The sequence below is a fragment of the Ictidomys tridecemlineatus genome, chromosome 15 (assembly GCF_052094955.1).
Source record: "Ictidomys tridecemlineatus isolate mIctTri1 chromosome 15, mIctTri1.hap1, whole genome shotgun sequence".
Taxonomy (NCBI): Eukaryota; Metazoa; Chordata; class Mammalia; order Rodentia; family Sciuridae; genus Ictidomys; species Ictidomys tridecemlineatus.
Window position 1 is genome coordinate 49,678,529 of NC_135491.1, and position 13,222 is coordinate 49,691,750.

At 49.5% G+C, this 13,222-nt stretch overlaps 1 protein-coding gene across 2 annotated transcripts; it reads left to right on the plus strand.

Annotated features, from left to right (window-relative positions):
• Window positions 1–4,445: 4,445 nt before the first annotated feature.
• LOC144370903 (uncharacterized) lies at window positions 4,446–12,375 on the plus strand. 2 transcript variants are annotated; one of them, XM_078032663.1, is made up of 5 exons: window positions 4,446–4,635; window positions 9,483–9,842; window positions 10,347–10,640; window positions 10,982–11,044; window positions 11,960–12,375. In XM_078032663.1, exons 1-5 carry the CDS (start codon window positions 4,554–4,556, stop codon window positions 12,259–12,261), a joined length of 1,101 nt encoding a protein of 366 aa, XP_077888789.1. In that variant the 5' UTR covers window positions 4,446–4,553; the 3' UTR covers window positions 12,262–12,375. The 2 variants fall into 2 exon arrangements, with proteins under 2 accessions (XP_077888789.1, XP_077888790.1); XM_078032664.1 differs by having other exon boundaries at window positions 11,963–12,375.
• Window positions 12,376–13,222: the final 847 nt, after the last annotated feature.

The following is a 13,222-nucleotide window of genomic DNA, read 5'->3' on the forward strand; positions in this document are numbered from 1 at the left end:
AAATAAAGATATTAAAAAGGTTGAATGTATCATTTTTATCAAAATTTGAATTAAATCTTTAAAACAGTATAGTTAATACAAAAATTCAAAAGCTCCAAAAAAATATACACTGAAAAGTTATTGCCTACCCTCATTCTCCTTCCTGAGAAGCCAGTAACACCATCGGGTAAATCTTTTCAGTGTTCTTAGTGATAATAGCTACTGAGGACCGGGGCTTGATGTCAAGGTGGTGCCAAGAAACAGTTCTGCTGGCACCTCTGATTGGTGGACAGCATCACCTCTGTTCTGAGAGCAGGAAACAGGTGCAGAGTGAGGGAAATACCTGACCTGGAAGGAGAAGAGTCAGGATTCAAACCTCCAGATGACTTCAAGTTTGTAAATCGCTGGAACAATAGATCTGAGCACCCCTCCATCACACAACCAATGCCTTTTCATCAGGAGCTGGGCCCAGGATGCCCCGTGGGAGAATGAGGGAGGGCGCTTCGCTATCTGTACTGATATCGGACAACAGTGTGGCTAAAAATCATAGTGGCAGGTGCCAGATTGGGTCTGCTAAGCCCCTTACAAAGATCGCCTCGTTTCAGCCTCTAACAACCCCCTAAGGTAGGCACTACCATTTCCATTTTATAGATGCTAAAATTGATGCTCAGAGAGGTTAAAGAGTTTGGTCAACTTTTTACAGTTTAGAAAAATAAGAGGAGACAGAATTCAGAGCCAGGCAGGCCAAGGGTAGACTGTCTCCTGTGGAGGTGGGTGAAGGTGAGAGGTCAGAGGTAAGAAGAGCAGGAGTGGGCTGGGGATGTAGCTCAGTGAGAGAGCCCCTAGTATCTGGGGTGGGGAGAGAGCAAGAGGGAGCTTATTCAATAGACCCAGAGAATGTAGGGGCCTGAGGAGAGAGGTCCTCATGAGGAGGGGCAGGGGGTGAGAGCTGACAGTGGGCAGCAAGAATCTGGGGCAGGGCTCCAGAAACAAGAGCTGATCTGTCTTCTGCAAGTTTATCAAGGGGAAATGATGGGGCCAGGTGGATGACAGATCCAGGTCAGGAGAAGGGACCGCCTCAGGGCTGTTCCAGCCTCACTGTCCAGCAGAACAGCCACCCCCCAGAGTGTGACAAAACAATAATCCTTTGCCTTGTTCTTGAAACTGTGGTGAGACCAGACTGAGTGGCTTAAAGCCAGGGCTGGAGTCCTCTTGCGTCCTTCCTGCAAACATGGCCAGTGCTCGCTGCTGCGTCCCCCTGGGCCTTTCCTTGCAGCCAGGTGACTTCTTCTTCTTTCTTTTTTGTACCAGGGATTGGACCCAGGGGCACTTAAACACTGAGCCACATACCCAGCCCTTTTTTATGTCTTATCAGGGACAGGGTCTCCCTGAGTTCCTTAGGGTCTCACAAAGTTGTTAAGGCTGAGTTTGAACTTGTGATTCCCCCCGCCTCAGTCTCCTGAGTCGTTGGGATTTTAGGCACGCTCCACCACGCCTGGCAGGTGACTTTTTCATAGTAAGGTGACGGCGTTTCAAGACTGAGTATTGTGCCAGGTGTGGTGGCACACACCTGTAATCCCAGAGGCTCAGGAGGCTGAGGCAGGAGGAACACAAGTTCAAGGACAGCCTCAGCAACTTAGTGAGGTCGTGTGTCAAAACAGAAAATTGAAAAAAAGGGCTGAGATATGGCTCAGTGGTAAAGTTCCGCTGGGCTCAATCCCTAGAACAACAACAACAACAACAACAACAATAACAACAAAAAGCATTATCAGCAACCAAGAAGGAATTCTCATGGCTTTTTTAATGACCAAACCATAGAGGACACTAGTGTCACTTCTGCCCTATTCCATTAGTCAAGACAGCCATAACATTCTTCCCAGTTTGCTAGGCATAGGGTGCACACCTGTAATCCCAGCAGCTCAGGAGGCTGAGGCAGGAAGATGGCAAGTTCAAAGCCAGCCTCAACAATTTAGCAAGGCCCTAAGCAACTTAGTGAGACCCGTCTCTAAATAAGATCTAAAAAAGGGCTGGGGATGTGGCTCAGTAGTAAAGCACCCCTCTGTTCAATCCCTGGTTTGTGTGTGTGTGTGTGTGTGTGTGTGTATACACACACAAAATAAAATTTTGTGTGTGTATTTATTTTTTAGTTGAAGTTGGACACAATACCTTTATTGATTTATCTTTATGTGGAGCTGAGGATCAAACCCAGGGCCTCACACGTGCTAGGTGAGCACTCTACCACTGAGCCACAAACCCAAAATTTTAAAGGAATTACCTTTAAAAAAGAAGATTTACTCAGCTTTAAGGGAAGGGGCATAGACCCCCACCACTTGATGATAAGGTTGGCAATGTTACATCGAAGAAGGGTTTGTGGTATCTGATAAAGGATTTGAATCAAGAACATGTAAAGAACTCAAAATTCAATAATAAGAAAACAAATTCAATAAAAAAATGTGTAAAAGACTGAACAGACATTTGACGAAAGAATATATGTGGATAGTAAATCAGCATATGAAAAGATGTGCAACATCATTAGTCATTAGGGAATACAAAACAAAACAACCTACTAAACACCTAGTGTAATATCTCAAACAATAAGAGTTTTAAAAAGTGACAATACCAGGGCTGGGGTTGTGGCTCAGTGGCAGAGCACTTGCCTAGCATGTGTGGAGCACTGGGTTTGATCCTCAGCACCACATAAACATGAACAAATAATACAGGCAAGCTATCCATCTACAACTATAAAAAAAAATTTTTTTTAAATTGACAATACCAGTGTAGCTGAGGACTCTCTTACCCAGCTTCCGTGGGAAACGGTTTGGCAGTTTCTTTGGATGTTAAACATCCACATGACCCAGCCTCACAGTTCCAAGGTATTTTTCCAGGAAAAATGTAATTTGAACTAGAGAAAAATGGAGACAACCTAAATGTCCAGCTGACTGGAAGAGGAGACCGTCATGTGGCCAAACAGGGAAATGCAACTCGGCAATAAAGATGAATTAACTGTAGACACCCACAACAACATGGGCTGCTCTCAAGATTATTAGGTGGAGTGAAAGAAGACAAACGAGTGTACATCCGGTGTTACTCAATTTCTACAAAAGGCTAGAAAATGCAAACTAGCCTATAGGGATGGTCCATAGGACGGTGGCTGGAGAGGAAGGGAAGGATGGCCAAAAGGAGCCAGAGAACTGTTGGGGTGACGGGTATGTTCAGTATCTTGGCTGTGATATTTCACAGGTGTAGACATATGTCCACATTTATCTAATTGCATGGTTTTCTTTTTTTCAAGGTAATGGGCCTCGTTACATGCTGGGCAAGCACTATACCACTGAGCCCGTTTAGTTGCATACTTTAAATATATGCAACTCACTGTGTCAATTATATCTCAATAGAAAGAAATGACCAACACGAGGATGGAAAAGAAAGCAGAGCCCAGGGGACGGGGTACGTGGTGGGGGCCATCTTGGGAAATATCTCCTTCTCCCAGGGTTTGCCACACTAGGGTGCTGTGTGCTGAGTGCTTTACCTCAAGGTCATTGGGCCCACTCAACACTGAGAGGGAGATAAGAGGTGGTCAAATTATTTATTATTGTTATTTTTAATAAATAATTAAAAATATTTAATTTTTTATTAAATATTAAAAATTGAGCCACAAAGTCTTGGGCCCTGGGAGGAAAGGGGGTTCCAGGTCTTGGGTGGCAAAGGCCTCCTGGGGGCCGATAGGAAGCAGAGAGTCACATGGAGAGGCCATGTGTGGTGGAGCCTCCAGGTGGAGGTCAAGGCCGAAGAGGCAGGGAGGGGCCAGTACCTCCTGCAGACCCTCCTGCAGCTCGGACAGGGGGAATCCTCCCTTCTCCTGCCCATATTTGTCCCTTTGGATAAGTAGAAGCCTGGTCTTGGTCCATTCTCTCTCCCTTTGGCAAGCGCAACGCAGGTTTCAACTGGGATCTGCCAGATGGCAAATGAGGTCCACAAGGATCAACTGACCCCCCTCTGCCCGCCCCCCTCCCCGGCTTCCAGATGATCCGTGCCTGGTCAGCCTCCTGACCACAGTGATTGGTTTGGCAAATGGGTGACCCAGGATACATCAGCGTCAGCACTTAGCTCTCAATAACAGGAAAGAGATCCTCCTTGAGCTGGGGTGGCTCACCACTGGGTGCCAGGTAGGTGTCTCCGCCATCTGGAGAGATCCCGCTAAGGGTCAAATGAAACAGGCGGCAGAGCAGAGCCCAGGACAGGAGGGTTTCTGACACCACTCTCAAAGCCATGGATGCAGCCAGGGACCGCCCTAGGACTTGGTGGTTTGGGGGGGGGCCAATAAATCGCCTCCTCTGAGTGGGCTGCTGTTGTGTTTCTTTCTTTGCACCTGAAGCAACGCTCTGGGTTTACCCCAATGTGACTCCCTCCGGCCCCCAGACCCAGGGGCTTTCCGATACAGCCCCGGATGTTGGCCCACACTTGCCCTGCACCTGTGTCTCCGCCCGCCCTCCACACTAGGGAGGAAGTAGACACCAAGCCTTGATTCTGAAGCCGCAGAAGGGCTGCACTCTGCGTCCTGGGCTGACAGGGACATGACAATCCAGCTAAGACTTCTGAGGGGGGCCGCGTCCAGGCCGGGAGTGGCCCTGCTGCTCTTGATGCTGTTCACCTCAGGTGAGGTCCTCCCTCCCCCCGAGGAGATCCTGATCCTCTCTCTCTCTCCTTTTCTATGGGGGTGGGGTGGTAAGAGATGAACTCCTGTGAAGGAGTCCATTGGGGGCCTCTTAGGCTGGGGTCAGGAACAGAAGCCATCGGCTGGGGACCCCCTGCTGTGGGAGCTTGTGGGTCCCTCGCTTGCCTCCCAGTGGAGAAGCCAGGACCTGAGGGTGGGAGGGCACTGACAAGGGCAAGCTGAAGGGCAGGAAGAGCCCCTCGAACCAGAGCCAGAGAGGCTGTGTTTTGGAAGGCAGAGGAGCTGGTGGTGGGATCACCTACACAGTGCTGTCCTCGGTAGGGCACAGGTATAACAGACACAGGTGACATCAATCACATTGGATCCTAGGACATTTGGGGGGTTGTGTCAGGAGGAGTACCACACTGGAGTGAGCAGGGTCTGCTGGGATGGAGAGCAGGGGTGGAGCAGGCACAGGCAGACCTGGGTGGGGAGAGGAGGAGGTGGTGGAGAGGGCACTTTGAGATGTCATACTCTCCACAGTGGGGGGCAGGGGCAGGGGGCCTGTTCCTCACTGTAATTTGTGGAAATGAGACCAGAGAGCAACTGAACAGACAAAGAGCTAGTAGCCTGGGCGGCTTCTACAAGAGGGTGAGGGATACCAAGGACCGAGAGGCTTCCGGGGCTGCTGGGACCGTGGGAGTGCGGGGAACAGGACTAGCCCAGCCAGGTGAGGACAGGAGACTAAGGAAGGAAGTGGTCAGGGTTAAGTGCTGCGGAAAGGTCGACGAGACTCTTAGGCACAGACTAGGTCTTGGTGTTCGGATGTGGTGGGAGACAAAGGCTTGCTTTTTTCCAAAATGTAAAACCTTCAATTTTTTGTTTGATTGTAATACGACATCAAAATGAGTATCCTGGGGCTGGGGTTGTGGCTCAGTGGCAGAGCGCTCGCCTAGCACGTGCGAGGCCTTGGGTTCGATCCTCAGCACCACATAAAAATAAAAAATAAAGGTATGTGTCCAACTGCAACTCAAAAATAAAATAAGAAGAAAAAATTTAAAAAAATGAGTATCCTTTCCAAGGCATGTGACCTCCCGCACTCCTATCCCCACCCAGTGCCAATCAGTGGTTTCACACACTCACTCCCAGGTTGTGGAATGTGGAGCAAGGGGTCACAAGCATGTAGGAGAGTTCAGTCCCTCCACGCATCTGCCAAGATGAAAGATTACCTGCTGTTTTTTCCTTAGCCATTCAGGGGAGGATGCTGCTGTCTCCTTGCTTTTCTGATTGAGATTGGGCACCTTGTCGTGTTTATTGATCTTATGGATTTCCTCTTTTGTGAAGGATCAGCTCAAGTCTTTTACACATTTTTCTGTCGGTTTGTTTGTTTGTTTGTTTGTTTGTTTTTTTGGTACCAGGGATTGAACCCAAGGGCACTTAACCACTGAGCCACACCCCTAGTCCCTTTTATTTTTTTATTTTGAGATAGGGTCTCTTTCACTAAATTGCTTAGGGCCTTGCTAAATTGCTGAGGCTCTTGTGAACTTGTGATCCTCTTGTCTCAGCCTCCTGAGTAGCTGGGATAATAGGTGTGTGCCACCAAATCCAGCTAGACATGATATCCTTTACCCCTAAAGCTGTCGGTTGGTATTTCCTAAAAATAAGGAATCTCCTTATATAATACAGTACAACAATCAAAATCAGAAAATTGACCTTGATAAAATATGATGACAACTATGGATCCTACTCAAGTTATACTGGTTGTCTCACCAATATTATTATTATTTAAAAAAATTTTTTTAGTTATACATGGGCACAATATCTTTATTTTGTTTATTTATTTTTATGTGGTGCTGAGGATCAAACCCAGGGTCCCACTCGTGAGAGGCAAGTGCTCTACTGCTGAGCCACAATCCCAGCCCCAATCTCACCAATATTATTTAGAGCAAAATTTTCTGGTGCAGGGACCCAATCCAGAATCCCGCACTGCTTTCAGTTCTCAGGCTCCTTAGTCTCTACTCCAGAGCAGCCCTTTGCCTCTGCTTGCATGAAAGGTAGCCTGTGCCTCATTCTGGGTTGTCACTTCCTCTTGATTAGATTCCAACTCTGCATTTCTGACAAGAGTACCTCGGAAGGACTTTGTGTCCTGGGCACACTGCAGCAGGACATGTGGTGCCTTCTGTCCCATTGCTGATGATCTCAGCCTCCACCGGGTTGTTCTCTAGTGTAAATTACTATTTTTTCCCTCTTTATAGTTAACGAGTAATTTGTCCCCAAGCACCCTGAGAATACGTGAATATTCCCATGCTCAATACACAAGAAAGTGAACAAAACCAAAACCCCTGAACTCTCACTCACTAGTTTTATTGTTCACTGATGAGTCTGGCCGAGACAATTTACTGTGGTTGTTGTCAAATGGCAATTTTCTTTTTCCTCCCTCCCTCCCTCCCTCCCTTCTTTCCTCCCTTCCTCCCTCCCTTCCTCCCTTCCAGGGATTGAACTCAGGGGCACTTAACGCTGAGCCACATCCCCAGCCCTATTTTATATTTGATTTAGAGACAGGGTCTCACTGAGTTGCTTAGGGCATCTCTAAGTTTTTGAGGCTGGCTTGAACTTCCAGTTTTCCTGCCTGGGATTACGCTTGGTGGATGGTGGTTTTCTGATTCTCTAAACCCTTCTACTTGTACTAGTTGGAAGTCTGTGGACTGAGATTTTGACTGTATTGGATCCACCTCTCAGGTGCCTCTAGTCTGGGCCTAGCTATCCAAGGCTTTCAACGAAATTCTACAATATTCACCAACATCTCTGCTTTCCTCCCTCCCCCCCCCCTCTCTTTCCATTAGTTTCCTTTTTGTATTTTATTTTCAGCACACAAAAAGCATACATAAAAGAATAACAATGAGGGCTGGGGATGTGGCTCAAGCAGTAGCACGCTCGCCTGGCACGCGCGCGCGGCCCTGGGTTCCATCCTCAGCACCACATACAAATAAAGATGTTGTGTCTGCTGAAAACTAAAAAATAAATATTAAAAAATTCTCTCTCTCTCTTAAAAAAAAAAAAAAAGAATAACAATGAAAATACCCATCACCCAGCTAACAAAGTACTCCGCCTCTCCGGTGTTTTCGGTGGGAGCACATGCTCTTGAGAACCAGCACTTGATCTCTTGGCTCTTCATTTTCTAAAAAGCATGTCCTGCTCCTGTCCACGTCAGGACCATGGACAGGAACAGGACAGACTCACCATATCTATCTCCTTTCTGAATCCTACCTTCTCCAATATTTCTTTACATCTTTTAAAACTAGAAACGTGAAATTTGGGGGCTGGCGCACTGGGTGTTCAACTCTTTCAATTTACTGATGGGAAAATTAAGGCCCAGCAAGATGAAATGGGTCGCTCCTAGTCAAGCAGCAAGAGGAAAGAGCGAAAGGAGGATTCTGCTCTACTAGTAACTTACAAGATTAATCTGTAATTAGTGTCCTAGAATATTCACACGATCCTATGTGTACCAAATCATCAGGTGCCTAATTACACACTGCCTAGCATTGCTTGCTGCTGCTTCATGTTTTGGTTTTTCTCAACTAGTCTTTAAGTTCGTTTTCATTAGGGCATATCTCTTAAACCTCTGCCTAGAGCTCAAGACTTAACATATGTGTAAGATTTGTACAAACGATGTGCCAGGTGCTGGACCAATCACTTTACATGCATTTTTTTTTGGGGGGGTACTGGGAATTGAACCTAAGAGCACCCTTAACCATTAAGCTACACCCTCAGCACTTCCACCCCCACTCCCTGCCCCCCCACCCAGACAGAATCTTGCTAAGTTGCTTAGGATCTTGCTGAATTGCTGAGGCTGGCCTGGAACTTGAATCCTCCTACCTCAGTCTCCCAGGTAGCTGGGATTACAGGCATGTGCCACTGTGCTGGGCCCATATTCATTTTTTTTATTTACTCTTCATAATAATTACTGATATTATTATAAATCTGCTATATACTAATATGTGCTATTTTTTCCCCTCCAACTAATGGGAAACAGAGGCTCTAAAATCTTCATCTTAGAGTCTCCCAACATCGCACAGCAATCCGTGACACAAACTCCAGACCTCTAGCTTTGAAGCCTGTGTTCTTCCCATTCAACTAGCCTGCTTCTTCTTGAACATACCTGTTAGACAAGAGGTGCACTGTTTCGCACCACGGTGAAGAGCATAACTGATAGATATTCTCACAGATTTTGGTTCAGTTTGCAGGGCATCCCTGGGACAAAGGAAGTGTTTGTAGATGGAGAAATGCCACTCATATGTTTGTTATCAAAAATAGTTCTGTAGCCAGGTGTGGTTCCCTTGACAAGAATCCCAGGGACTGGGGAGGCTGAGGCAGGATGATTGCAAGTGCAAAGCCAGTCTCAGCAACTTAGTGAGGTTCTAAGCAACTCATGGAGACCCTGTCTCTAAATAAAATACACACACACACACACACACACACACAAAGGGCTACTGGGGATGTGGCTCAGTGGATGAGTGCCCCTGAGTTCAATTCCTGACAACAAAAGTAAAAACAAAAAAGTTTCCCAGTAGCAGAACTTTCGTCTCTTGGTCTCTACTATAACCCAAATGCCAAAAACAGAGTCTGGCGCATGCGAGGCAGCAGTATTTCCTGAGTGAATCTGCTGTTGCCTTGACTATTGCTTACTCATGACTCTTTGCTTATTTCCCTACGGAGGTTTATCTTTTCCTTACAGAACTGTAGTGGTCCTTGTATCTTCTGGTGTTTCCCACATGCTCACCCTAAGCTGAGCACCTAATACATGATCCTGGAGTTGTGTCCAGTGGGTGACTGTCCCTCTGCCTCTTAGGTGCCATACAGGCCCTCCTGCCCTCGCTGTCCCAGCCTCAACCTTCTGTGCTGAGTGGGCAAGGCAACCCACAGATCTTGTGTGTGGTGCAGGACGTTCCCATTGCGGCCCACGTCCTGTCCTGGTACCAGCAGCTGCAGGGCCATGGTCCCACCTTCCTACTGAGTCAGCGACAAGGGGCTCCCCCGACCTACGGCTTGGGTGTGAATCCCCGCTTCCTGGCAGAAATGGATCTGGCCCAGAATACTGCACGCCTCACCGTGGGCAATGCCAGCCCTGCTGACGAGGGCATCTACTACTGTGCCATGTGGTTCTCAGGCCTGTATCTCTTTGGAGAGGGGACGCGTCTGTTCTATCAGGGTGAGTCCCAGAGGCCCTGGATCCCCTAGTGTGTAGGGCTACAGTAGGATAGCAGGGGCCTTGGGAAGAAAGCCACAGAACCGTATGGGGGGACCCTTGGCTGCAGGGGTGGAGGGAAGGAGAGAAGGACTGCGGAGAATGGACTGCTGCTGAGGGAGATGGACACACACCGCAGCCCCTGACCGCTGGGTTGGGGGGGAAGGCGACTGGAGAGCAGTACATCTTCCCTCCCCTGCCTTGCAGCAGGGTTGCTGGAGGCCCAGGAGGGAAGGTGCATGTGGCAGAGACCAGCTCTGAGCTCATATTCTGCTGCACAGGGTGGAGGCTGGCTGGGGGACCAAGCAGATCCCAGGAAAGGAAGGCAGTTGCTGGGAGCTGGGAGGAAGGCTGGGGAAAGGAGAAAGGAAGGAGGGACTCTCCAGGCCCCAGGAAGGAAGGGCGTGCAGGGCCGTGGTCTGAAGGAGGCTGGTGGCCTTAGGGGACACCCTCTGTCACTCCCCACAGCGGAGGTGCAGGCTCCTGCTCTCCCACCACCAGTGCTGAGCCTGTTCGTCCCAGCCTCCGGCCCTCCCTCTGTCGCACTGTGTGTGGCCTTAGGACAGCACTCAGCCCCTCTGAGGATCTCCTGGGTACTGAGAGGCCAACACTGGGAGGAGGACGAGTTCACAGGGAGGCCTGGGGGACCCCTGGTCAGCTGGCTGCAGCTGCCTCGGGAGGCTGCAGGGACGACCGTGAGCTGCCAAGGCCTGCACCAGAGTGGGACCATCGAGGCCGCACTGTACTTGCCAGGCGGCCCAGGTGAGTAGGGGGCCAGGGGCTGTGCACATCTGCCTCCCCCAGCCTCTCACGCCCCGTACACCCTAAACCTGCTGTATCCCATCTTCCTTTGTGAATCTCCATCTTAGGAACATCACAGAGACCCCAAATACCAGACAGACCAGACAGGCCCTACTGTGTGTGGCAAAGCATGTCTTGCTTGGCCCGGTGCCTAAAGGACCTGGCCTTTGAGGCCTCTTCAATGAAGTTAGGGACAGTTGCCTATGAGGACAGCTGCCACTAGCTGCTATCCCTCCAGAACTCTGTTCTCTGGTGGTGAATGCCTATTTCAAGTTATTTGAAGGCTATGTGTTCTGTTGCAGGGTGCAAAGAGCTGGACCCCAACTGGAATGAGACTCATGAGAGCAGTGGAGACATCCCTCTTGGTATGGACCCCTAGAGGCTGACCTGTGGTGAGGTCATGCCTTTTGACTTCCACCCTCCATGTCAAATAGGTTCACTCCGTTGGCAGAGGACTGAGTGTTTCCCAGGGCAAATATCCTGTGAGGGAGTCTGGAAGCCCTGGTCAGACGCTGAGCCAAGGTTACAGTGCAGAAAAGATGCGCTGAGAGTCCTGTTAGAACCACAGCATTTGGGCAGGGACAGGGACAGGGAGGGGGAGAAGCCTCCTGCCAGAGGGAGCTGGAGCCGAGCCCTGAAGTGGACAGCTAGGGAAGAGCACCTGGGCTCCTCCAGATTCTTCCCCAACCTGCCTGGCCCCCTGGGTGAGTCCTTCACCTTCTCTGGGCCTCAGATGCACCCACTGCCCCATACATCCAGTACTGAGGCTTCTGAGTGGCCAAAAAGCGACCACTTGTCTTGGCAGAATGGAAGCCTTGCTGTCCCATCTGTGAAAAGGGAAATGCAGGCATCCCTTTGTATCTGCAGGGGTGGGATATTCTAGAACAAAACCCTGGCAGATACCAACATCCACAGACACGTAAGTCCCTTATAGAAAAGGGGTGGCATTCGTATATAACCTATACTTCTGTATACTTGAAACCACCTCCAGATTATACTAAATACAATGTAAATATTATGCAAATAGTTGCTATACTGCATTGTTTAGAGAATAATGACAGAAAAAAAAATAGTAGAGGTGTTCAGTACAGTCACAACCCCCTGTGCCACCTCAGAGGATTTTCACTCCTTAGATGCAGAACCCAAGAACACAGAGGGCGGGAATATAAACACTTGCAAGGATGAAAGGAGCCAGAGAGAAAGCTTTCTGGAAGGCACCAGGGCAGGGACAGTGAGGACGCACTTCAAAGGCTTGGCAGCCCCTCCCTCTGTCTCCACAGCAGAGCTGGAGCACACGCTGACTGCCGTCACCTACTGCTACCTGGGGCTGCTGGGTGCCACTCCCCTTTATGGCCTGATCCTGGTGGTTCTCTGGAGGAATCGCTGCTGCCTGGGCCACCTGCAGGTGTCTCCCACCCAGGAGGCTCAAGCAGTCCCTGGGGATTCCAGGCCTCAGGAAGGCAGGGGGCACAGTCCTGTCAGGGCCCCGGAGGATGAAACACCAAGCCCCAGCGACCTGCAAGACCTCACGAAGGCTGCCTGCGCTCCAGCCTCCACCAGCATTCAGCCAGCTTCCTCCTAGTCCCCGCCCCTCCTTTCTCCTCTGCTCCCTCTTTCTTCCTCCGGGTTGCCCAAGTTTCTCCACAAATAGAGTCTCTGAGCAAACATGGCTGTGCTGTGCTGTGTTGGGCAAGGGAGGTGGGATCCTGACCAGGGCAGCAGTACTTGGGGAGGACAGTCGGAGGAGTCTCAGGACCCAGACCCCACGGACCCCGATAGGTGGCTGGGGTCTCCCTTTGGTCATTGAAGTGCAAAGGTGTCCAGTTGGTCAGAGGTGAAGTGTTTGGACACTGGCAGCTGGAAGAGGCCCCACCCCCTCATCAAGTGAGAGTCACATGGCCTAAGTCCCCACCAGGCTTTTGGCTAAAGCCCTTTTAAATTGTAACCCCCTTTGTGGACAAATGCCAAATGGCTCCTGAGCTCCAGCCTGGACTCAGCCACTTCCTAAGATCCACTGAAGCCACTCAGGGCCTCTGTGACCAGACTCCACACATCAGCTGATGGCTGCCCAAGGCCCTAGACAAGAGTGTTCGTAGCTAGGACTCAGAAGTTCCCAAAATCTCATTCTCTACTCTTCAACGCTTCACCTTCCCCTGGCCTCAACTTCATGCCCTGACCCACCAACTCCTAAGTGACAGCTGCCTATAGGGGTGGGAGGAGTTCTGAGGAGCCCAGGCCCCAGGTCAACACTTCCTCTCTCCCTGCATAGCCCACCAATTGAATCTTGAATCACCGTATGGACATAACTACTTCAAAACTTCCTGCCACCTGGTACATTCCTTAAGCTAGTAACTTTTTAAAATTTTAATGCTGGGGATTGAACACAGGGCTTTGTGCATGCCACTCTACCAACTGAGCTAAATCCCCAGCAATTTTTTTCCTTTTTGATGTTACTAGGGATTGAACCCAAGTGTGCCTAACCACTGAGTTACATCCTCAGCCCTTTTTGAGAAAGGATTTAGCTAAATTGCTGAGGCTGGCTT